Source organism: Sinocyclocheilus grahami, unplaced genomic scaffold (genome assembly GCF_001515645.1).
Source record: "Sinocyclocheilus grahami isolate Dianchi unplaced genomic scaffold, SAMN03320097.WGS_v1.1 scaffold505.1, whole genome shotgun sequence".
NCBI lineage: Eukaryota > Metazoa > Chordata > Actinopteri > Cypriniformes > Cyprinidae > Sinocyclocheilus > Sinocyclocheilus grahami.
The window spans coordinates 40722-65615 of NW_015505684.1; the positions used below are offsets into that span (position 1 = coordinate 40722).

Consider the following 24894-nt stretch of genomic DNA (forward strand, 5'->3'; position numbering starts at 1 on the left):
AATAAGTCCAGGCTGTCCTTACACGGCGAACAATCGATGCGCGTCGCAACCTTTTCCTTTCCTTATCCCGTTTATATAGTACGGCGACTTCCGCCCTTGCCGTTAAAGCAGTGCGATCATGGCGGAGCGCGTTCAGCAGCCCCCAGCTAAACGGCTCTGCTGCCGACCCGGGTATAGTACGACGTGTAGACAGGGGCAGCGAGCCGGTGGAACGGTATGCGGCGGTTCCGGCTCTAGCCAAGGGGTTGCCGTTAAAGCAGTGCGATCATGGCGGAGCGCGTTCAGCAGCCCCCAGCTAAACGGCTCTGCTGCCGACCCGGGTATAGTACGACGTGTAGACAGGGGCAGCGAGCCGGTGGAACGGTATGCGGCGGTTCTGGCTCTAGCCAAGGGGGATCCAGCAAAACCCACAGCCCCGAGTCGCTCCTGGACATTGCAGCGCGGAAAGTAGCGGAGAAGTGGCCGTTCCAACGGGTGGAGGAGCGTTTCGAGCGCATCCCGGAGCCCGTACAGCGGCGGATCGTGTACTGGTCTTTCCCGAGGAGCGAACGGGAGATCTGCATGTATTCCTCGTTCAACACGGGCGGAGAGGAGAGCGCGTCTAGCGGGGAGAACGTAGACGAGACGCGGTTACCGTTCCGACGCGGCATCGCATTGCTGGAGAGCGGCTGTGTGGACAACGTATTGCAAGTCGGTGAGTGTGGATGTAAACCCGCGGCTTGGAAAACGTTTAAATCTACCGATTCCAGTCACCATCACACAGACACAGTCTAGCGAAAACGTTCGAATGTCGTTTAAATGAGGAACACGAGTCGAATGAAAGGGACTATTGAATTTACGGCGAACAAAGGGAGGAATACAACGGGTTTAAATCTCTCGACAGGGTGCCGGTGGTGTCGTTTTAGACACCGAGCGCTCCGGTTTATCGATACATTCCGAGCGTTCTGTGAAACGTTCTGAATACATTGTAGCGCTTTTGTATCTGCGCGAGGTAAACTGCGCGGAAGTGGAGCTCGACGTCTGTCGCTCGATCCATTCAGCGTTTAAAGCACATTTTCTTCACTTTCTCGTTATTCTTTCACCTCGGACTTGTTTTGTAGTTCGTCTTTAGTCGGTGTAGCGACATATTAATCGTGTGTTTTTTCGTAAAGCGATTGAAATGTCACATCTTCCGAAGCTTGTCTGGTCTGTTTATTTTTCTGAAGTGAAAGCTTGGGGGGGGGTGTATTGGCGTAGTAAGTCCACCAACTGCTGGATGTAGAGCTGTCATGTCAACTAAAATAGCAGGAATAGACGCGAATATTTGTTGTTGTTGCAAATAAGACCCTGACTCTTGTTTTTAGCAGCGAAAACACTGTTGGTTTTGTATTTAGTGGGTGCGCATATCAAATAGCCGTCGGGCATCCCTATTGAAATTGGCACTTTGTTCCCATTTTAATGTTCGTTTGTGTCTTTTCAGCTTTTCTGTCACTCTCCAAAAGGAAGGGAAACAAAAGCGGCTTTTTATTTTCTTTCACTGCTTGTTAAATGGAAAAGATTTGGGAAAGGGGTGGGAGGAATGGCGATTTAAAGACGCAGCGCCTCGATTTCTTCTTAAATGTCCCCTAATAATATGCATACGTTCCGGCTGACCCTCGTGACGTCAGCGTGCGCCTCAAAATTGTCAAAGTAGCTGCTACGCGATATTCAGCTCTGGCATGTAGTGATTCGCCCGCTTTGTCGTTTCACAACTTTATCCACCTTTGTTTTTAAAGTACCCGCAATTGATTCCGCGGCCCTCCGCCCTTTGGAAACAATTCAAGATTTTAATCACATTAGTGCCTTTGCTTAATTCGAATTGTAATGCAATCAGCGGACGTAATTTTCTGCATGACCATTCCCCCCTCCTCCACGTCCGTAGCCCGCAAGAGAAGAGGTGCCTCAGCTGGGCTCTATGCCCTCACCCTTCAGCCAAAATGGGTTTGTGCTCTCAGGGAAACGCACACACTGGCCCATGTGTGTCTTCCCTGCCCGGAGCCTCTCGAGCGGACTGGCTGTCTTGGAAGATCAAGGGCTCTTGCCCTTTTTCCAACAGGCTACGTTGAGCTCTCTGCTTTTGATTCCACTTTTTCCCCTTTGTGTGCGCCTCATTCCGAGCTCCGGCGATGGGAAATGACAAGCCTGCGTGCACGGGGAGGGTTTCTTGGCTGATTGCATCCCGGTATGGAATGCTCTGCAAAAATAAAGCCAAGCGGCGATAAATAAAAGATGCAATCTTGCAATGCAGGCAGGGCCGGGGGGGTTGCTTCCAGCAGACCCGGATTAGCCCCGATAGGTAGAGCTCACCGTGAAGAACGAGCCGAGACTGAATTCAGGACAGGAATTTGTTTTCCTTTCTGTCATACGCAAGGGGAGGGGATGCAATAAAGCGATATATTTCTCATAAATATGGCCGTGGCGTTCCTCGGCTGGCAGTTGGCCACGATACTCTATATTTACATACCAAGGGCATCCGAGCAACCCTCCTCTTTTAGCGCATGCAGGGAATGTTTATCGCGTTACAGGATATGTAGATAGTACATGCAGCACTGATCTGGGTGGAAAGTGTGTGTATGTGTTTTCATGAACAATTTGGCTGAAGCACACTGCGGGAGTATTGCTGTGGAAACGCAGGCGATATAGCTCTGGGTTGCAATTGCAAACCCAGTAGAAGTTATGTATTTATTGCCAGTGCTTATGCGTCTGTTGCTGCGACTTGCGTCGTATTGATCACCCCGAGCCCGAAAGGTCACCGGGTTCAAGTTCAACCCCCTTCTTTCCAGCCTTGTGTTGCGTTTCCATCTGTTATGACTTTATTAGGCTGCCGATCGGTGATCCTATTAGCTTATAATCTGCCTTTTGCTTGAGATATGTTTGCCAATATGCTCCGCTGTTAAAGATCAATCGGAATTAACCGCAAATAGCATGTGATGCATGTCGGTGGTGTGCTGTTTGATGTGTAATAACAATACTGAGGCGCGCCGCTGCAAAGATCATAGGTCTACATGGTATATGTCAGTACTTTCAGTTGGCGTAATAACTTGACAGTTAAATCTCAAAGCGACCCAGTGATGTCATTTTCCATTATTATAGCTCGAGTCAGGACATTTTGCGGCGTGTTCTCGGAAATACTGGAGTTTTTTTGAAATTCTAGCATTGTAGATGTTAATGGCAGAACCATGTGAGTCTTAGAAGTGTATTGATCAGATTAAGAAGACGGTGTCATAGTGGCGTAATGATATAATGGGACAGAATAAACTGATTTGTTTATTGATCTCGCATCAGAGGAGACGCACATTTCCATCAGGCTTATTAACCCAGAAAGGGTGTGAGTGTGTAAAGAATGGAAAATAGAGTGCTGCACATGCTGTAATGTGTGTCCCAACTCACTGAGCCAGTGGAAAGAAAAGCCTTATGCCCGCGTTAACATTTCTGCCATTCATACACAGAAGTGCAAAATTTAAGATGTACAGCTTAAATCTTGCATGAGGCTTTTGCTTTTGGAGCCTGTCAGAAATGCCATGTGGAAGAGAGCGTTGCTGAGTGTATAAAGGCATCAGAGCTTCTGGTTTGGTAGATTTGAGGTCAGTGTGCCTGTGTAATTGCTTTATAAGATATGTGACGTGTCTGTAAAACTGCTGATGCTTTTTCTACCTTCCTAACACACATTTGAGATGTTTTGGAGGAAGAGACCAAGATTTCCCCCTTTATTTTTCTCATTTTCACTCAGAAACTGCTAGTACATTTCACAAATAATTACAAAGAAACAGCAAGTAGTATGGAATTAAACATAACATTTAAAGACAAATATTTTTTCTTGTAAAACATACTTGACTAGTCTTTATTTACAACATCTAAAAAAATAATAATTATTTAAAAAAAATATATATATATGCAATTTTTTTTTTTTTTTTTTTTTTTTACAGTTTAGAAGAAATTGAGTGTTGAAATATAAATTGATTGATGGATGATGGACATGGCATGCTATAACACTACCATTCCCACAGGATATAGCTAACTTGTGAATATACACATTGTTTTGTATGCATACAATAGTCACAATGCAATGTGGTCGACTTGATATTCCACTGAAACCTGAAGTAATAACAGTCGTGATTTTTAACATCTCTTTCTTTACTTATTTAATAAGACTGCAAAAAAATTTGATTTAAAATACAAAATAACAGTTTATTTCACATCACATGTTTTAAAAATAGTATTTCATAACTAGTAAGCTAATATTCCTTTACAAATGCAGATAATGTGTCAGAAATGCTGCGTATTGTTTTATGTCATGTGAGGTTTTTTAAAAATATAATTTTAGCTCTGCATTAAATCAGATCGTATGGTCTTGCTGTAAATGCTACATTTTCCGCAGCAGCTTTGAGAAGTCAGATTGACAGTAAGCCTACAGATTTGCACCATGTATTGAAAGTTAGCGCTCCACCCACAATGCTCTTTGATGTAGTTTGTGGTGGAGGGCGTAAGCTCTGCTCTCTGCTATCTGCAGGGTCTGCTATAATATTAGACTGTAGTTTCTTCACGCGTCACATGCTTCAGTTAAAAGTCTACCACAGCTTTATTACCAGCATTACCACTCATATAAAAACCCAGCGATTCATTCTTGTGGAATTCAGTCTGTTCTGGAGATTTGGAGAGCTACGTTGCGAAATATCACATCATAACGAACTGCATTTTGACTTCATTGTGAAGTTTAGCCTGAATGTTACATTCCAAACTGTGACCCAAAGCACTCGGTTTCAGCAAAGCTAGAAACCTGCAGTGGTCAGATGAAAGCTAGTCTTCATAGTTTGGATGCCAGGTTGAACTCGAATGTTTACATGCATGACAGACTTGATTCTTTGTGTTCGACAAAGCAAAGATGGAGGATTCTGGCATTGAACGAGCTCCTGTGCTCATCCATTCTCTGGAGAAGTTTGTTCTTGTGAGTTATAATGCGCAATGATGTGATATGCATTTAAGAGATGTTGGTCAGAATAAAGTGGACTTGTCTTTTCACTTCCCAATGAAGATAGGAAGCTTTTATAGTACAAAAAAAAAGATGCATTAGGTGTGTAATCGATGCTTTGTGTTTTAGTGTTCTCATGCTGTCACGGAGAATGATGGGAGAGATAGTTTTGGCCTCGTAAACTGGTGAAAGTTTTCTGGCAAGCTTGAAAAAGTTCAAATCAGCAGTGAAAACAATATCAGTGAGCTTCTGATTTGAGGTGTTTTATGAGTTTGCAGTGCTTTATTGGATTTCAAAATGTTAAAATTCTAATTCGAAAAGAAAACATTTATGATCAATATCAATGACCTTGTGATTTGATTTCTGCAGTTCTTTTTATAATAAGGATCAGAGGTGTTTTATGAATTTTCAGTGCTCAATGAACTGCCAGTTTGATTTCTATGATTTGTTATTACGAGAGTCAGAAATGAATAAATTGTGTGTTGAAATGAGTAAATAAAGAAATTAATAAATATACATTTGTAGCTTTTTATTTTATTTTAATAGGCGTCAGTGAGCTTCTGATTTGATTTCTATGATTACAACAACAAAAAAAATCAGATTTTTTAAATGAATTTGAGGTGCTTCGTTTTATTTTAATAGGCGACAAAATGTTCAAATTACAATTCACAATGAAAAGATTTATGGTCGATATCAACGAGCTTCTGATTTGATTTCTGTGATGTCTGAATCTACAGTGCTTTGTTTTGTTTTCATTTTCATGCATTTTTGTTTTCTAAGGTGAAGCAGACTCTAATTTTTGTTGTGAAATCTGCATTCAGATTGTTATGAAATGTGAATAAATGTAGACCTGTGACTGCAAGTTGTTCATTTTGATGATTAATATGTGCAGATTTAACTATTCATCTTTGATCACATTGCTTTGACTGCTACTTGAGGTTGTAGATATTTTACCCTAGTAAAGAGGGTTTGCGGCCATAGTAAAACACTGAAACTCGTGCATCTCAAACTCCTTTGTGAGAGAAATGAAGTGCATCCAGTAAGCAGTCGGCAGTCATTTTCTGTAGCATTTGACCTTGTTCTGGAGGATCGTAGTGTTTCTCGGTATGGTAATATCTGCACGCACTTCAGTTTGAGAGCGGCATCACGGTCAAGTATCTGGAGAGGATCAAGGAGTTTGACCTCTCCGCAGGATCACACAGCAACGACAGGCTGCCCTTATATCATTATTTAATAGCCACCCTTCCTGTTCCTCCCTGTATTATTTTGCAGCGTAAAGTAAGATGTTACTCAGTAGCCACTTGCGTATGATTGACTGGAATGTGCTCTGCTTCCCAGCATCCAGTGCCCTGGACGGGTGGAGTTTGGTCACAAGGCCCTGGGCCCTCTTTAAATGAATAACATGGCTATCTTAGATCTCACCAACAGCCAAACATGGTTCCAACTGATGTTTTTGAAATGGGTTTCGGAAAGAAAAAGATTTGCATTGCAACATTGCAAAAGTTAACTTTTTTTCTCTCTCTGTATTTTCAATGCTATTTGAAATCAAGTTCTATTTTTGAAATCAATAGTTTTTCAGTGTTATAGTGTAATGCATAGCATGCATTCATCCTTACTATTTATGGGTTGAACCAACAGCTTTATTCCTCTGCATGCCTTTGCCTTTGTTGTTCTGTTTAAAATGCATATGCAGTCAACAATGAAGAACTATTAATAAATCATTTTAAAATTAAATTCAAAATGTAAAATAATTGAATTGTTTATTTTGCATTAATTCATGTAGTATCTTAATATTAATTCAAATAGCGTGAAATGATATACAAATTGTAATAAATAAAAAGTGTCACCATCTTCATTCTTCAGTTCAAGATATGTGATAAACAATGAATGGTTTTTTCATTTATTAATTATTTAGAATTTAGTTAGTTCAATATGTTAACATTATTTAATGGATTGGGTTGAATTTTGTAATGTTTATGTATATTTGTGGTATTTTGCATTAATTCATTTTGGTTAATAATGCATTAAAGTTAATTTATATAGATAGAAAGATATAGAAATATAAATGAGAAAATTCTTTATTAATAAATGCTATTGTAATATATTGCAATGCAATATACATATGATACATGCATCAGCAATGAACAATATTTTATTTATGTTAGTTCTATATGTTAACATTTGTTAATGCATTTGGTATCATGAACTAACAATGAAGAATTTGAATTGACATTATAATGTTACATTACATTTTATTTATTTTTTTTGCATTTGCATTTTTGGTTTGCATTGTTACTTGTTTGCTTGCTATACTTTAATGTAAATTTATACAGCTGGAAATAATACGAAAATTGTAAATGGAAAAAAAATGAACATTAACCTATTGTCACGCTCTTCAGTTTCAAATGCATATGCGCTCCATCTGTGCATATGGTGTTGTCATATTAAGTTTGACTGCCCAGCGAATACCTTTTGAATCTGACTCGGTTATTATTAGTAATCTGAGGGGTTAGAGTGCGTTCTGCTCCTTATGGAATTCTCCAGTGTTTCTGTGAAGCTATAGGTGTTTGTAGACGGCATGGGCTTTTTTTGGATTGTGCTCAGGCCTGAATGAAGACACCTCACCCTCATTCACCTGTCATTGTCTGAATCAGTACGTTCAGCTAAAGATAATGGCCGATCATTCAAATGCGTGGCATAAGTGATGCGTTTAGTGTATTGAAAGAAGCTGTTGACGTGCTTTTCTGTGCATTCATCGGGTGTTTATCAGCATTGCTTTAAATGCAAATGGAATTCAATGCTACTTGTACAGAATCAATTTTTATTCATGTGGCAGTGATTCTGGAGCCGTATTGAGCTGAAGTAGAGAGTTCAAGCACATGAACCCGAGGCCGCGGTCAGCGATTTCAAAAGGTTATGCTTTATTTGCCTTTGCGAGGCTTTGAATCTCTAACTAAGCTAGTGGCCTGAGACTGAGAGAAAGTATTTTGGACTTTCAGATTTTTTTGGCTTAGTATAGCAATTGAGATTTATAGTAAATAGGATGAAATTTTGTTATGATTCATATCATTGAGTATTTTTCAGGTTTTTGTCTTGAACGTGGACTGTTTTCTACATTGACTTCGTGCAAAATGGAAAACCTAGTGCTTGCTGAATGCTGTAGATGCATTATGCAATAAAAACATTTCTGATAGCAGTATGACACACACTTGTCCCGTGTTTAGTTGGCACTTGGGAACACAATACGGTTCAGTATCTTAATGCAATGGATATCATGAACTGACAATGAACAAACATTTTTATTTACTTATTAACATATGGAACTAAATAGTTGAATTAGGTGTCATGATCTAAAAAGGAGTCGTTTTCATGTTCAATTATTGTATTAATATTTGTGGTATTTTTACATTGTTTATTCATGATACATTACTATTCATTTACACAGCTTGAAATAATCTAAAAAATGTAAACATTAACATTGACCTAGATTAATAAATGCTATTCATTTGATTTCATGTTAGCTGTTGCATTAACTAACATTAACCATATTGTAATTCAGCATCTGATTCTTATGATATCTGATATTATTTTGCATTTTTCTTTCACGTTTGTGTAAAAATGTCTTTTTTCAGACTAATCAAATTGTTGTTCATTATACACCTCATCGGTAAATAATAGATTTTTTTAATTGTTTTTGAAAGAATTCTCTTATGCTCAGTTTTTGCTGCTTAATATTTTTGTGCATTTTTTTCAGGATTCTTTGTTTTAAAAAAAGTTCAATTATAAATGTCTTCAATGCCATTTTCATCACTTTAATGCGTCCTTGCGTGTTAATTAATACATTTTTTATTCTTGCTTTAAAAATAAATTATTTTATTTTATTCTTCTTAACAGTTTTCATCTTAGATGATCGGAAATGTTTCTTAAATATCAAATCAGCATATAAGAATGATTTCTGAAGGATCATGTGACACTGAAGACTGGAGTAAATTCAGTTTTGCATCACAGGAATACATTATATTTTAAAAATATAATTAAATAGAAAACGGTTATTTTAAATTGTAATAATATTTCAGAATATTACTGCTTTTGCTGTATTTTTGATCAAATAAATGCAGCCTTGATGAACATAAAAGTAATATCCTGCAGAAACGGTAAGAGTAGCATGCTATTCTGAACACAGCACAGAAACTACTTTCTGTACTAACCTTCAACATGCACTTGGTCAAGGAGCATGGGAAGTCTAAATATTATTAGCTCCTTCTCTGGTTTGTTTCATAGGGAGGCATTTGATGGAGGAGTGAGCGTCTTTAATTGCTTTTAGGGCCGCAGCTGTATGGGTTTTTTTGTTAGTTAATATTTAGTTAATCTCTAGACTCCAGACCTGCGGGAGAGTTTTCCAGCACCTCTTCATCCATCTTGCGCTGATCTGTATTCCTCCAGCACCATTAACCTTCACCGAGCGTGAGGAAGAGGGGGGCGAGGAGTCGAGTTTGTGGGGGCAGGGATACCGAGGACTCACTCTGCTCTGTTTGTTTTCCGTTACATGCCTCTACGGCCGGCCCCGTTCTCCTGGCCTGCGTTTGCAGCAGACATCAGGGCTCACCGCAGGTCCATACGGCACCGGGCCCTATAAAAAGGCTCAAACGTCGGGACCCAGTATTCCCGAATGCAGGGAATTGCCTCAAAAGCCAGATTGCCTGTCCTGTCCCTAATCCAGGCTACAGCGAGACACTGGCTGCGGATCTGGATTCAGATGGAAACCCCGAAGCGCACTGACGCACAACCCGCTTGAGTCGCGCAGGGGAACGGGCCGTTGGGCCTCGCGACCTCCCGCACTCCATATGTTGACTTATACGAGGGACGGCAAGCGGGTTGTTTGTCCCGAACCCTCTTCTTTTTCGACGAGGGTCTTCATTATCTAGGCCGCAGCTGGGACCTGGAAACGGCACGGTGATGAATGAGACCTTTAAGCTCACATTAATAGCTAAGTATTGCTCATAAGGAGCTTTAGATTGGTGCGCCGCTCGCCGCTAATGGCTTTGTGTGTCTTTGAAGAGCGTTTCGAGTGCTTGTGCTGCTTTTAGAATGATAAAGCCACCATTTTGCCTGTTTTAGGTTGCTCCGAGACTGTTTGGAGGCCTCTAGATTGGAAGTGCTGCAGGTTTTGACATGTAGAGTCCATAGAGAGACGTAAAAATATTCAACGTTGCGAAAACAGTCGCTTTGCTCCATCATTTAATGTTATCAAGCTTTGTCATCATTTACTCATCAAGCACCATAAAAGTAGCTCGTATGACTGTCTGAAGATACGTGATAATTTTTTTTTCTGAAGCACATGCTTGTATTTATACTTGATGTTTGAGCAGATTCTCAGGGGGGTTTTTTTTCTGGTCCTAGTTATTTTCTACTCATTTGGATGAAAATATCCTTTACGTTGCCGTTTAAGTGTTTGGGGTCAGTAAGATTTAATTTTTTAAAGAAATGTATTATTTTATTCAGCAAGGATGCATTCAATTGATCAAAAGTGACAGTAAAGACGTTTATAATGTCTATAAAGATTGCCGTTTCAGATAAACGCTATTCTTTTGAACTTTCAGTTTCCACCAAATATTAGCTGTTTTCAACATTGATAATAATCAGAAATGTTTCTTGAGCAGCAAATCAGAATGATTTCTGAAGGATAATGTGACACTGAAGACTGGAGGAATGATGCTGAAAATTCAGCTTTGCCTCACAGGAATAAATGACATTTTAAAATATATTGTAATAATATCGCTGTTTTGACTGTTTTTGATCAAATAACTGCAGCCTTGGCGAGCATAAAAAGAGACTTATTTCCAAAACACACAATCTTACAGACAACAGACTTTTGAATGTCAGTGTACATGTAATAAATTTCAACATCTCGTATTCATTCGTTTTAGTCAATTTGATCTCAGTTGTTATTTGGACAAAAATAACAAATGTAGATGCTTTGTTTTAGTTCATTCATTGTCTGTTTTCATATGTTGTTGCAGAGAACGTCTTCACAACTTAGTTAAGATTTACTATTCAAATACTGGATTAATTCTATGTGTAAAATTCGTTTGGGCAAGTTAATTAACCTGCTAGTAAAGTGCTTTAGTTTACCGGTTTCAACTCGAGTGGGTCAATCCTTGTCGTCATTGAATAGGATTGAATTATTTGAAGAACTAAAACGATTCTTTCTGGATTTTCTTGCCTGCTTTTTGGTGCCTGGCAGTACTAATTTCCTTGTATGGAAAAGAGCAGCTTTAACATTCTGCTCAATATCTCCTTTAGTGTTTCTCAAAGGAAAGACAAGAACACAGGTCTGAGGGGTGAGTAAATAATCACGTGATTTTAATTTGTAGGCGAACTCTCTCTTTAAAGAGCCCAGCTGTGAGCATGTAGAGGAGGAGCCCGGCACGGCGCGTTTGATGGGGATATAGCGGGCTGTTATTTCCCTTTTCTCTTTTGTCTAAGCGTGGTCAACCTGACCATGGAGCAGAGCTAGCAGCTGTGCTCCTGACGATCAGTTTCAAAAGCAAACCCGGGTCACCACTTATCCACCATTTCCTGCTGCAGCTCCCCCTTCTGGGACCCATGTGCTGGATAGACTTACACACACTCACCTCTTCCTCCGCCCCTGCCTTCCGTCTGCTCGCCGGCTCTAATGAGCTATGAAGAACAGGATGCCGAGAGTTTAACCTTCCCGTTCAGACGGCCCGTCTTTAGGTAAACAAAACAAACACAGGCTCCTTCAGGGGCCGCACATGCTCGCACAGGCCCTTCATGCCCCGTGTGAATCGCTGTTGTTGATCCAACGCCTCGCCCATCTCGGTCTCACCCTTCAGCCGCCCCGTGGAGAAATGAGAACCAGAAGATCCTGAAGTCAAACGGGTTGAAATGTATCACGAAGTGCAGGTCCGGTGACGCGCCGCACAAGATGAACGTAGGCTGTTTGGCGTGAGCGCTTGGCAGAAGTGTGTGTTGGGAGTCGCAACGGATTGAACGTGAATCACATTTGGACCTGTTTACTTCCTTAATGCACGTTTCTGGTTTTGTGAATGATTTATCAGTTACTCACAAAAATGTGCTTGTTATTGTAATCTTTCCTTAGTTTTCTTATTAGCTGCGTCAACAATCACCTCCCCTGTTGCCAGTGTTATTTTAGAATTATTCGTGTACTTTTGTAGTTTTCATTAATCTTGTTGTAACTTAGTTTGTTTTAATTTGAAGTGCTTTTGTGTTTAGTTTTTTATCAATGTGTTTTTATATATTTTTTGTAGCTTATTTGAGTTTTAGTTTGTCATTTTAGTATTTAAACGTAATTTATTTCAGTTTGTTGCCAAGGTAAAGTTTCTAGTTTATGTTTCTCATCTAGGCTAATAATTATATATCATTTTTGCCATTTTTAATCGTTTTAATTTCAGTTAACATAAATAACACTGACTGAACATTTTTCATTATCCATTTAATTCTTGATGGATAAAATCATGTTTTTTGTCACTAAATGTTGTTTTACTCACTAACCTGTGAATACTGGAGTAAAATGATTTGTGAGCGACATTTCATGTTGACTTGAGGCAGCTTTTAGGGGTATAATAATAAAATATCTTATTGAATATAATAATAAAAATGGCTTGATTTTAATATCGGACTAAATATGATCATAGAAGTGGCATTTTTATAATTTTAGTTTGTTTTAATTTTGCGTTTGTCATTTTTATTCATGTTTTTTAATGCGTTATTTTTGTATATTTAATCAGATATTTTAATATGAAAATATCTGATTAAATACGACTATAATGACATGATTTTAATGATTAAAAATTAAATCTGGCATTTTTATGAATGTTTTTTATATTTCTATGTACCTAATTTTTAGTTTTAGTTTGTTGTTGTTTCTAATTTTTGTTTAAGTGTACATTTTTTATTTCATATTTGTATATATTTTTTAATTTAGCTCTATTTCAAATGACTGAAAACCAGTTTTAGTTAACAATAATAATAACACTGTTGTGCGTATTCTTCACTATCCAATAAATTCCTGCAAATAAAATCATATATTTTTTTTGTCACTAAATGCTTTGTTTTACATACTAACTTGTTGGATTGCTGAACTAAAATGAGCATTTTTATAATTTTAGTTTGTTTTAATTTTGCGTTTGTCATTTTTATTCATGTTATTTTTGTATATTTAATCAGATATTTTAATATGAAAATATCTGATTAAATACGACTATAATGACATGATTTTAATGATTAAAAATTAAATCTGGCATTTTTATGAATGTTTTTTATATTTCTATGTACCTAATTTTTAGTTTTAGTTTGTTGTTGTTTCTAATTTTTGTTTAAGTGTACATTTTTTATTTCATATTTGTATATATTTTTTAATTTAGCTCTATTTCAAATGACTGAAAACCAGTTTTAGTTAACAATAATAATAACACTGTTGTGCGTATTCTTCACTATCCAATAAATTCCTGCAAATAAAATCATATATTTTTTTTGTCACTAAATGCTTTGTTTTACATACTAACTTGTTGGATTGCTGAACTAAAATGAGTTGTGAGTGATGATTCATGTTAACTTTTTACTGATTAGGGCTCAGTATCGACTTCAAGGCTGTTTTTAAGGGTACACTATCAAAATATCTGATGAGATAGGGTCAGAGACGTGACGCGATGATGATTCTCTATGGCAGATGATGTTGTTTTATTGTTTTCGTGTGTGTGCGGTGGCATGTTTTCCCATCAGGTTTTGAAATGAGGCTGCCAGATGGGGGAAATGGAAACGCTGCGGCACTGCGGTGGCTCGATTTGCTTGCCGAGCCGGAGTATGCAAACTCTATTGACAGGCCTTTATCATTTTTATTTACTGGAGCGCGGGAGGCAGGAGTGTGTGTCAGTTCACTGGCAGAGCCCAAAACCGTCCGAGATTTATGGGTGCATAAGCAAGACGAATGGATGGGCCCGACTTGCTCCGTGGAGCGCCTTCCGATGGCAGAATACGCCATAAATGACATATTTAGAACTGTGAGAATTGGGCGGCATCCATTAATTTAGCGTGGGTATTGACAATGCCTTGAAAACGGGGGGAAAGAGGGTAGTGGTGAACTGTAATAATGATTTGTAATTCCATCCGTGAGCTGCGAGAAAAGCTACAAAATGGAATAGGATTCAGAAATGGTGTGCGGCATGACAAATCGCCGGTGCCAAACCAAAAGGGTTAGCAGTCTGTAAATTACACCCGGAGAAAGAAAACAAAATGTAATGCATGTAATCTGACTTACTCCTACAAAATGGAATTGTGCAAAATTGCTTGTAAAAGACACCGTGAGCATTTGTTTAGTTTGTAGCCTCTTGCCTAACCTGAGCGATTAGTCTTTGTGTTTGGGATGAAAGGTGAAGCCATCGGCACAATTCTTTTTCTATTCTGTCTGTTTTCTTTTTATTTATTATAAAATAAAATAAAAACCTTGCTACGTGTACTGAGTTAAGCTAACTGAGACTTGTTACAGCACTTGCGTATCGTTGCTCTTTTGTTGATTTTGATTGCTTCTATTGTCCTCATTTGTAAGTCGCTTTGGATAAAAGCGTCTGCTAAATGACTAAATGTAAATGTAAAAATTAATATAATATAAATTAAATATTTAATATTTTAAAATAAAAATTTGTAAATTATTTTAAAAATTAATTTATAAATTCAATTTATACGTTTTATATGATTTGTAAATTTCATTTATAAAATGACATTTATTTTAAGTCACTAATCCAAATTTCATCAATTGGTGTTACTTTGCAAGAACACATTGGTTCAGACAATTAAAACATTTTTTTTAATAAATTGACAGCTGTGTAGACAGTGTAAACATGTATATGTCAGTGTTGATCAATGTAATATTGACTTTAAACAACTTCATTCCAAACAGATCTGTAGGCACAACTGTAAACACAAGCTCTTTCCAGCTAATATCACCATCAGCTAGTGTTTGCATTTAAAATATTTTTTTCCTGATCTGATCTGTTATAGCTGCAGTTTCCATTCATATTTTCATTCTTAAAAAAATGTATTTGGCTTTTTAAAGCATGAAATTTCAGTGCATTTCTAAAGATTTGTAGAAATAACATTTTACATTATAATTAAAAACCGACATCAATGTTATCTGTTTTTGCATCTATATTGAATCTTCAACCAAATAAAAAAAATTAATTAAATAAAATGATATATGTAATGTATATATTTAAAAAAAATTGTTACTTGAAAATGTTTGCTATTGAGGTTTGCCTTTAAAATAAAATAAAATAAAATTTTTCAAAATGAAATAGAAATTAAGAGTTTTGTTAGCTTTTATAACATAAAATATGCTTTTATTTTATTTTATTGTATTTTATTTTATTTTCAGTTCATTAGCTGACTTGTTGGGGTCCAAACCTGAAATAGGGGTGTCTGTCTCTAAAGTGTGTGTTGTTTGAGGGGCCTCCAGGAATCACTTTGAGAAATGATGCTTTAGATGATTTCAAGGAGAACATTGTGACTTCTGTCCTGGCACGCATGGCCTTTTTTTCTGTTGTAATCTGAGATTTTTTATAACGTTTCACTTCCTCTATCGTCCCACGCAAGGTTCACGCGAGGCAGGCTGATGAATATTTATGCGATTCATGAGCGTGGAGGTTTTCTCCTCTGATCTGTGGTTGGCAAAGGTCTGAGGGCAGAAGGCATGCATTTGACATTTCCCTTCAAAAGAATCAGAGGGTGATTTCTTTCTCTCAGTGTCGAACGCTGTTTTGTTTAGCTGTTTGCTCGTACTTGTGCTCCGCCCTTCATTGATTAACCCGTTAAGTGTTTGGTTTTGTTAATGAACACCATACATCATGGCCACAATACAAATCTTATCCCATCTCTGAAAGCTGCCTGCATGCTTAAAATCCAATAATAAGGGAGTAAACCAATCCGAAGGTGAAATGTAATGTTATTTTTCATGTTTCATGTCTGTTCCAAATGCAGTGAAGTTGCCTTTGGATGAGATGAAGCTTCTGAAATGAAAAAGCATTGATGTGTCTGTGGGCCAAAGTGAAGCTCTCAGGACAGCTTTGCTTTAGGCGGCTCCTCTTGTGTGTTATCTCTTTAGTCGTTTCCCTTGCAGCTGGCTCTGAGAACAGCTGACAAAACCAGAGCCCAGGAGGCTTGTGGGAAACCGTGGCCCGTCAGTAGGGGAGAAAGAGGGAGTTTTGGCCGCAGCATTTACTGCAGGAACAGCTGGAAGCAAGCGGTGTTCACATGCGTTCAGACCCTCTGGTCTTCATACAGGCAGAAGTGCTCAGGGAGCATCTAAACATCCCTTTGCTTAGTCCTGCAGTGACTGTATGTTATGAAAGGCTGGTAACTGTGTTTTCTGGCTGCTTGAACTTATTTTTAGACTCATTCATGACATTTATTGTTTTAAATTTCTAGGTGTGTTCAAACACAGTTACAAGTTACAAAAGTGACATACTGTATATAGGTGCAAGAGTGATTCAATACTATATATATAATTTCTTAAAATAATAAATGCAAGTATGTTATTATTATTATTAAAGTATCTATACCTACACTCTAAAAAATGCTGGATTAAATATAACCCAATAGCTGGGTCAAAACAACCCAATAGCTGGGTCAAAACAACCCAATAGCTGGGTCAAAACAACCCAACCGCTGGGTCAAAACAACCCAACAGCGGGGTCAAAACAACCCAACAGCGGGGTCAAAACAACCCAACAGCGGGGTCAAAACAACCCAACCGCGGGGTCAAAACAACCCAACAGCGGGGTCAAAACAACCAGAAATAAATAAGATGTAAATGTATAAATTAGTGCTGTCAAACGATTAATCGCATCCAAAATAAAAGTTTGTGTTTGTGTGTATAATGTATGTATGTGTACTGTGTATATTTATTATGCATATAGAAAGACACACACATACAGCATATATTTTGAAAATATTTACATATTACAGAATATTTACATATTCATATAAATTATATCATATATATATATAAATATATTTAATATATAAATGTAAAATTTTTCTTAAATATATACATGCATGTGTGTGTGTATTTATATATACATATATAATAAATATAAACCGTACACCCACATATATTATGTGAACAAACTTTTATTTTGGATGCGATTAATCGTTTGACTGCACTAATATAAATGAGGTATAAATAAAATATTATTATTATTTATTTATTTATTATTAATATATTATAATTATTATTAAATATATTTTAAAAAAATTCTACTTTATGTATTGTTTGCATGAATTCTTAAAATTTTACTTATTTAATGATGTATTATTGTATACTTTAACAATACTTTTACTTCTGGATATCAGTTGTCAGTCATTTAAACATTAAATATCTAATTGTATCATTTGAATATTGCATCAGTATTGTGGGTATTATGTCATTATTTCCCCCTGCATCAGCTCATGGTAGATACATTATCACTTAAAATGGAGATTTTTGTGGTGCTTTTTCCCAAGTAACATTTATTAATTTTGATTTATTACATTGGCCAGAGTTCTGGAAGCTTTTGTGTTTGCAAAATGACTCGTGCAGATCAGGAAATTGGAAAGTGTGGAGGTTAGGAAAGAAGATAGAAAACAAGGAGGGGTTCAGTGGGCGTCAGCCTCGCCAAACCCTCAGAAGTGTCTCGGAGAGTCTCACCGAAAAAACAAAAGATGGCCGACTAGGCCGGCTCTGTGAAATATGTTTTCATTTTACGTAGCAGACAGACACTGGGGCTTTGGTTTATAGCGGAACAAAGCTGAAAGCCATATGCCCGAGTCTGATCAATGGGGCCTCGCAGCACGTCCATGTGCCTTTATAGTCAGTGCCTATATTTAATTACCCATCCACCCCCACCTGATCATTACCACATGTTTGTCGCTTGTGTTTAGTTGTCAAAAACAGGACGCCGACAGGGAGGCGAAGTAAGCTGTCGTTTGCTTGTGCTCTTATTAATTTGTGTACTTGCGTGCGAAATGCAACCAGACATATTTGGGTTACAGATTGTAGTGCTCTTGAGAGAACCGTGTTCTTTAAAGCCTGTTGGAGGTTTGCTTTCATATTCAATGAAATGGCTCTAATGCATCCCGCGCGCCTCTGTCCTCCCCCTTCGCTCTATTATGCTCTCTCTATCTCTCTCGCTCTGCTTTTCACTTGTCTCTCTTAGTCTCCGCTGATCCAAAAACTCAAGCACTACTTGTCAAGTCGCTCTCCAAGCTTGTGTCCTTGAGAATCAAACGGAGAGAAAGAAAGCCTTTTGAAATTCAGCCGAGTGTCCGTTTCTCCCGGCTCTTTGGAGGCTTTGTCCCGCTCTCGGGGAGAACTTGGAGCCTGGCTTTCGTATGATGTGGCTTTTTACCCATGAGCTGACCGTGATAGCACGGCACCGATGGCCCTGTTCTCCTGATAAGGCCTTGTGCTAGGCGCTTCTGTGCCGCCCCTCGGCCCTCTTCCCCCGCTCCTATCGGGCTGGAAGGAGATCCAGCTCTCGGAGGAGCCGTTTTAGCCCTGTTTTTCCTCTCTTATCATCAAGAGGGAGTCTAAATAGGAACGTGTCAGGAAAATAGGCCTGACCCTGCATGATCTGCAGCAGTGCTTCTCAACTCGTGGTTCAGATGGGGTCACGGACAGCAGGGAAGAATCTACTGAATGCAAATAAAATGCAGCTAGTTGGGTATAGTTTAGACAGATAAAAAAAAAAAAGTATAAGTAACTATTACATATATAAAATATCAAATGTATTTAAATATGAATGTATTGATTATTATTATTATATTAATTTGATTATTTATATTTAAATATATTATTTTTTAATATGATTTTATATATTTAAATATGAATATTAAAAATATTAATTTTGATTTATTTATTTTAAACATTGCTTATATCATTATTTTATATTTATTTTATTTATAATATATGTCATTTAAGTGTATGGAATCGAATTTTATTATTTATAATATTAATTATTTATGATAATTAAACACAATATTTGTTTTGTTTAAATATGAAAAAATGTATAATATTTTAAATATGTAAATAAATTTAATTAATGTTTTAATGCATTCATATATTTAAATATATTTATTATATTTAAATATATGAATGTGTGAATATATACATTTTATTTAAGTATAGTATTTATTTTAAATATTTAAATACATAATTCACTTAAATACATATTTAAATAAAATGTATGTATAATATTATTATAAATAATATTAATATATTTTTACTGCATGCCCATTTCCTCTATTTAAATAATCTGATGCTCTTCAAGTTCATCTTTAAAAACACTATTAAATGTAATCTAGATTAAATGTAACTTTTTCAACCATTATAGTGTTTTTTTTTTCTCCATCCATTATAGTTTAAAAAATATATATTTTTATTTTTTTGCTGTAATGCCTGAATTCAGTTGTTTCATTTTAAAATGATTATTTGTTTATTTACTTCTAAAAATATTCTGGATCTGGATCTGCTCCTAGATCTTCTCTCTCGCCTCCCTTCTGTGGCGCCGGCCGCGTGAGCTTTCACCCCGTTCCAGTCGTGACGTGCCTGTGTCCTTTCTTAATTGAAAACACAGACCTAATGCGTGTCGCCGCGGAGGAGGACGGTTCGAGCCGCGGCTCCCCTCTCTGTGCAGGAATTCTGGGAGTTAAAGGTGAGGGAAGTGAAAAGGCTGACTGCGCTGTGTGTGTATGCATTGCGCCTGATCTGTGTGTCAAAGCGCCACGACTGTGAACTAGCCAGCTGTCCTCTCTGATGAATGCCCGATGCTTTTACTGCTCTTAGCTGTTGCTGTTGGAAATGCGCAGGACAAAGGGGAATTTTCATAGAGGATAAAACCAATATCTGACCGGGCATTCACTCTCGGACAGAATGCTTTCAATGTGCAACTAATTAGTGGAACTTTGTTTTGAGAGCAAGGGGGGATTGTTTAGGATGAGCGATGTGAACGTTTCGTGTCAGGAAAAGGTTCCAGCGGTATTTGAAGAGAACTATCTTTTTACATTTGCTGAAGAAAATGTGCATGCCAATGCAGAATTCACTGCCAGGATGCCAGGAGGTTGTGGGTGCTTGCCAGGACGTTGCTATGCAGTTGCTAGGGTTTTCTGGATGGTTACTAGGTGATTGTCTTCTGGCCTAAGTCTTTGTGATGCTTGAGTCCCTCCACCAGTTTACGTCTAGATCTTTGTTATTATTAATGTTTATATTTTTTATTGTATTTTATCTTATGTTTTCTTTGCCTTTCATTTTGTTTTGTTTTATTATTTTGATCTTTTTTCAGCCATTTTATCATTTGTTTTAATTTAGTTTGATTTTCTTTGCCTTTTATCTTTTAGTTATATATACATGTGTATATATATATGTGTGTGTGTGTGCGCGCGCGCGCACGTGTGTGTGTGTGTGTGTATATATATATATATATATATAAATTTTGTCTTGTTTTCTTTGTCTCTCATAGTTTACATTCTTTTTATTTTTTATCTTTTAGCCATTTTATCATTCATTTAAATGTTTTGTTTTATTTTTTCTATTCTGTTTTATCATTTATAGTTTTTATGAATAGTTTTTAATTTGATATTTGGTCTTTTAGCCGTTTTATTCTTTTTTTAATTTTTTTAATTTTGTTTTTCTTTTCTTTGCCATTTTGTCATTTACAGTTTTATTTTGTTTTTTGTTTTATCTTATGTTTTCTTTGGTGTTTATAGTTTTAAATTTTTTGTTAATATTATTTTATGTGATTTACAAAAATATATATATAATTTATATTTTATTTTATTTTATTTGATCTTTTTGTTTTATTCTTTACAAAATATTTTATTTTTTATTTTGCCGTTTTATTTTGATTCTTAGCTTTTTTTTTTTTTTTTTTATCTACCAGGTAAGCATTATAAGTAATTGCACACCTCTCCTTAACAAGCTGCATGATTCAACATGTCATTTGTTGCGGAATTATGTCCATAATTCAAACCGCGAGGGATAAGCTACATAGAAAAGTTTACTACCTTAAGTATAAGCAATAGTAATCACGGTACTTGCTTTAGCGAAAACCACTAATAACTTGCTGCCATCCATTTTGCTCATGAAAGCCAGTAGGGTAACAGCCACATATTATAATCTATTATTCAGAGAGCTAAGTGCATGAACTTTCCCTCCAATTAGGCCTAAGTGTTGGTTGCACTGAAGTAGATTAGAGCAAATACTGTCAAATTTCAGTTCTAAAACTGAACTTCTCTCTCTGGTACACCCTGAGTGGTTGCGTTCAGTCATGCTACTTGATTTCCAGTAATAAAAGCAATAAAAATAGCCAGCAGCAGTTATCGTTTCGGTAAGAACGTCATTTTGGTTATGAATGTTTTGGTGATTGTAATAAGAGTCATTCCAAGTTGGCACGTGTTAACTTCACATTTGTGGTCACCAGCATGCTTGTCAAATCAAGCCCAGACTTTATAACCAGTCTTACGGGATATGGAGACGTTGTCAGCAAATTCCTCTGGTTTTCGATGAGATTCTTTATCCCATAATCACCGCTGTGATCCCTGATCGCTAGCTAACTAATCGCTGAAGTATCTGAATATCATTCATTTCTGATGTTGGCGGATCTCTGTAGGCCTTTAATAGTTGAGCGATGCATGTCACGGCTGGAATTAACGCCGGTTAAAGGCGAGTCGTTAGTCAGTAATGCTGTGCAGCTGGTTGAGATGCCACTGGCCTGTTTTTACAAGTGTACACACTTAAACACAAATGTTGTAGCTTTCTGTACTTCGTTGTTTGAATAATCTGTCAGCTTTGTTTTGAAAGAGAAGACTCAAAATGTGACCTTATTATTGTACGTTGACCTCACTTTCTCCACCCACATTGCAATTAGTGAGTTGCAGCGAGCGTGGTAATCCTCATTCAGATCGGTCATTCTGTCGACTCCGACTTAAAGAGTGCATTCTCCTCTGTGCCTCAACCATGGGGCTTCTGCTGCCGAAAGCCAAAAATCCAGTCATTCCCATGTCCAGATGGAGCTCTTTTATTTTAAAGCTAATGTTTGAAGAGGAGCCCACCAGTTTCCTCAAATGAGTCTTGGCAGGCTTCGGCGGAGACATGATGGTCGCAATTAGACTCAAAATGTCACTGGACCGCCCTCAGAGATGAGTTCTGAGTGGTTTGATCGGTTTGTTGCCAGTAAAGTCTCTCATAGACTTCAGAAGAATTAACTGGTGTGACGTCACTTTGAACAAAATCAGGCCAAAATGAAGTTCAGTTCAGGAGTTTGAAACAATTTGTCAAAGCGGACTTTTGGAAAAGTTGGCTTCGGCTGGTAAATGCCTTCAAGCTACCATTGGTCCATGGCGATTACGTAATAGTTATGCTCCGCCTTCTTTGAATTGGAAATCTTCTCTGGTTAATTTCTTCAGTTCAATCAAAACATGAATGCACTGGAGAGCTGCTTTAGTATCAACTGAAGTTGTAGTTCTTATTGAAAGTGACCGTAGACGTTTTCATCCGAAGTTGATCATTTAACTTAGGCGCAAATTTGGAATATTGCATAAAACATTCGCAAATAAAGCACCGTTTCCATTCGGAGAGTTGAAGAGAACAAATTTGTAACATCGTAATAAATTGCCGGCAGATATCTCAAAGAAACATGGAATTTACTGCAATAGGAGAAGCCTCTGTGGGTGTTCTTCGTATATAATCAATGATTTGCACCTTGAATATATATTGAATATACTGTATATATATATATATATATATTGCACAGAGGGAATGCTACTTGTGTTTGGATAACCGATGTTTAGTAATGCAATTGTGTGACAGTTCTGGGAGATCTGATTCTGGCAGTTCTGATTATACAAAATCATTTTAATGACTGAATTTGGTTCAAGCATTTTAGAATGACTAAAGGTGCAGTATGCAATATCGGCTACTAGTGGTTGAAATGGGTACTGCAGTCTAAATTCAAAGTATTAGAGAGAGTCGTTTCTCCCGCCTGCTGCTCCTCAGACTCCACATTCACGTGGGTTGCCAGATTAGGACACGCAAGAGGAACGATTGCAATTGACAATGAAAAACGACAAGCCAAACAATGTAAGTTGTTGAGCTGATTTATCCACGTTTTAATATTCCTCTGGTCATAGAGCTTTTTAGATGGATGCCAAGGCTTTTTAAGGTCGGTCAGAATCTGCGATTTCTGACCTAGTTTGTTTGCTGCTTTCCATGGCTGCAATTTGCTGTGTTTTCCGCCAACTTGCAACCTGTGCAGTTGTGTGCAGAGTCACATAGACCAAAACAAAAACAGTCATTCCGACATGGAACACACATTTGAAAAGTAGAATAACAGGCAGTAGTGTTGTCTTTTGGAGTTAACATGTTTCCAAAATATCTGCAAACATATTATGGTATTTTTATGCTTTTTTTATATAACACCCTTAAAACAACATTTGAGATTTGTGATGAGATTGAGCTGCTGGTCAGTCCAGTTATCCAGTCACATCATTCGTTGAGGCAAAGTCACCCGAGTTTTTTGTTGCACATCGAGAAATGTATTTGGTAAGTGTGTTTCCATCATAGTTTATTTGCACATCTTCTAACATAATTGAGCACATACGTTTTTTTATAGAGCATTTTTTGAATTTATGCTCATTTAGCTGTTTCTATCCAGCATTTTTTTAAATGCAGTATCCCAAAATTTGCATAAAATTAGGCGAACTTTGTTTTGGCCTGATTTTGTTTGAAACCGTATCACCAGTTTGTTCTTTGAATTCATTTGAAGTTTATCAGGGCCTTAACTCCTCAGATTCAAGCTGGTGAATTTGTGTGGCACACCCATCCACCCTCATCTTGATTTGTTTCATCAGGCTCCAATTCATCAGGGTTTCAATAGACCTAGTTTGGGGGGAAATCCTCATTGACCTAATTTGTGGATGGCTTGCTTGCATATATCCCGGTTCCTCCCCCAGCTCCCGTCACATTCTCCTCCACCTCTCATTGTTGTCGTCTGCTCGGAGGTCTTTGGCATTTTGGGCTGGAAGGCCTTGGCAGCCCCTTTTGTGGTTCTCCAAGGGCCGTGGAGAGGGGTTTGGAGGCCTATTGTTGGCGAATCTTTAGTTGGAGAGCCCCTCACTCTTCTTGACAATTACGTACCGACCCAAACCCCACCCCCTCCTCGGTTCGACCCCTCCAGGGGCGAGCTGGTGTGTCTAAAGGAGAGATTGGGTTCTCTATTGTACAGCTACCTTACACTGCACACCTAACCCCGCACATTCAGTCGCACACAATGCAGGGCTGGGAGGGAAGCCGGAGGTCTTGTAGGAGGGGTGGGGAATGCTATTGTGTCCCGGGCCTGCAGTTAAAGACAGGTCTGGTCACAGCAAGTTGAGAATGACCCCCCTCCAGACAGTCATGTTAACCGTATCTTGAGCACTGCGGCCACCACCGCTGCTCTGAATGGGGAGGAAGCGCCTTATGGTGCCTTGGCTCTTTTACAGCTTCCTCTCATGGCCGGTTTTGGCTCGCTGGCTCAGTGAAGTGGTGGTGCCATTTTGTTTGCTAAAGCCATTGAAAGATGAAGCTGTTTACAATCCAATTCAACAGCCAAACAAACAATGGCAGAAATGGGTGAACTTTTGAGTTTCGTCAACCGATATGGGTCTTTCAGTTGCCAGTGTTGGTGATATTAAAGCAGTGTGGGAATATAATATAGATCTTTACAAGTATATGTTCCTTTTATTTTTGTTAGCTTGTATGATATTTGTTAATTTTTTTTAATCTTAATTAATATATATATATAATATAGATTCATGTTCACACACACACACACACATATATATATATATATATATAT

At 37.7% G+C, this 24894-nt stretch overlaps 1 protein-coding gene across 1 annotated transcript in view; it reads left to right on the forward strand.

Moving 5' to 3' along the window:
- Positions 1–236: 236 nt before the first annotated feature.
- Positions 237–24894, forward strand: part of zswim6 (zinc finger, SWIM-type containing 6) — an 84920-nt gene continuing 60262 nt past the window's right edge. Inside the window, exon 1 of the mRNA XM_016237046.1 lies at positions 237–694. Within this exon, the coding sequence (XP_016092532.1) occupies positions 268–694 (427 nt within the window). The 5' untranslated portion in view covers positions 237–267. The remainder of the gene's footprint in view (positions 695–24894) is intronic.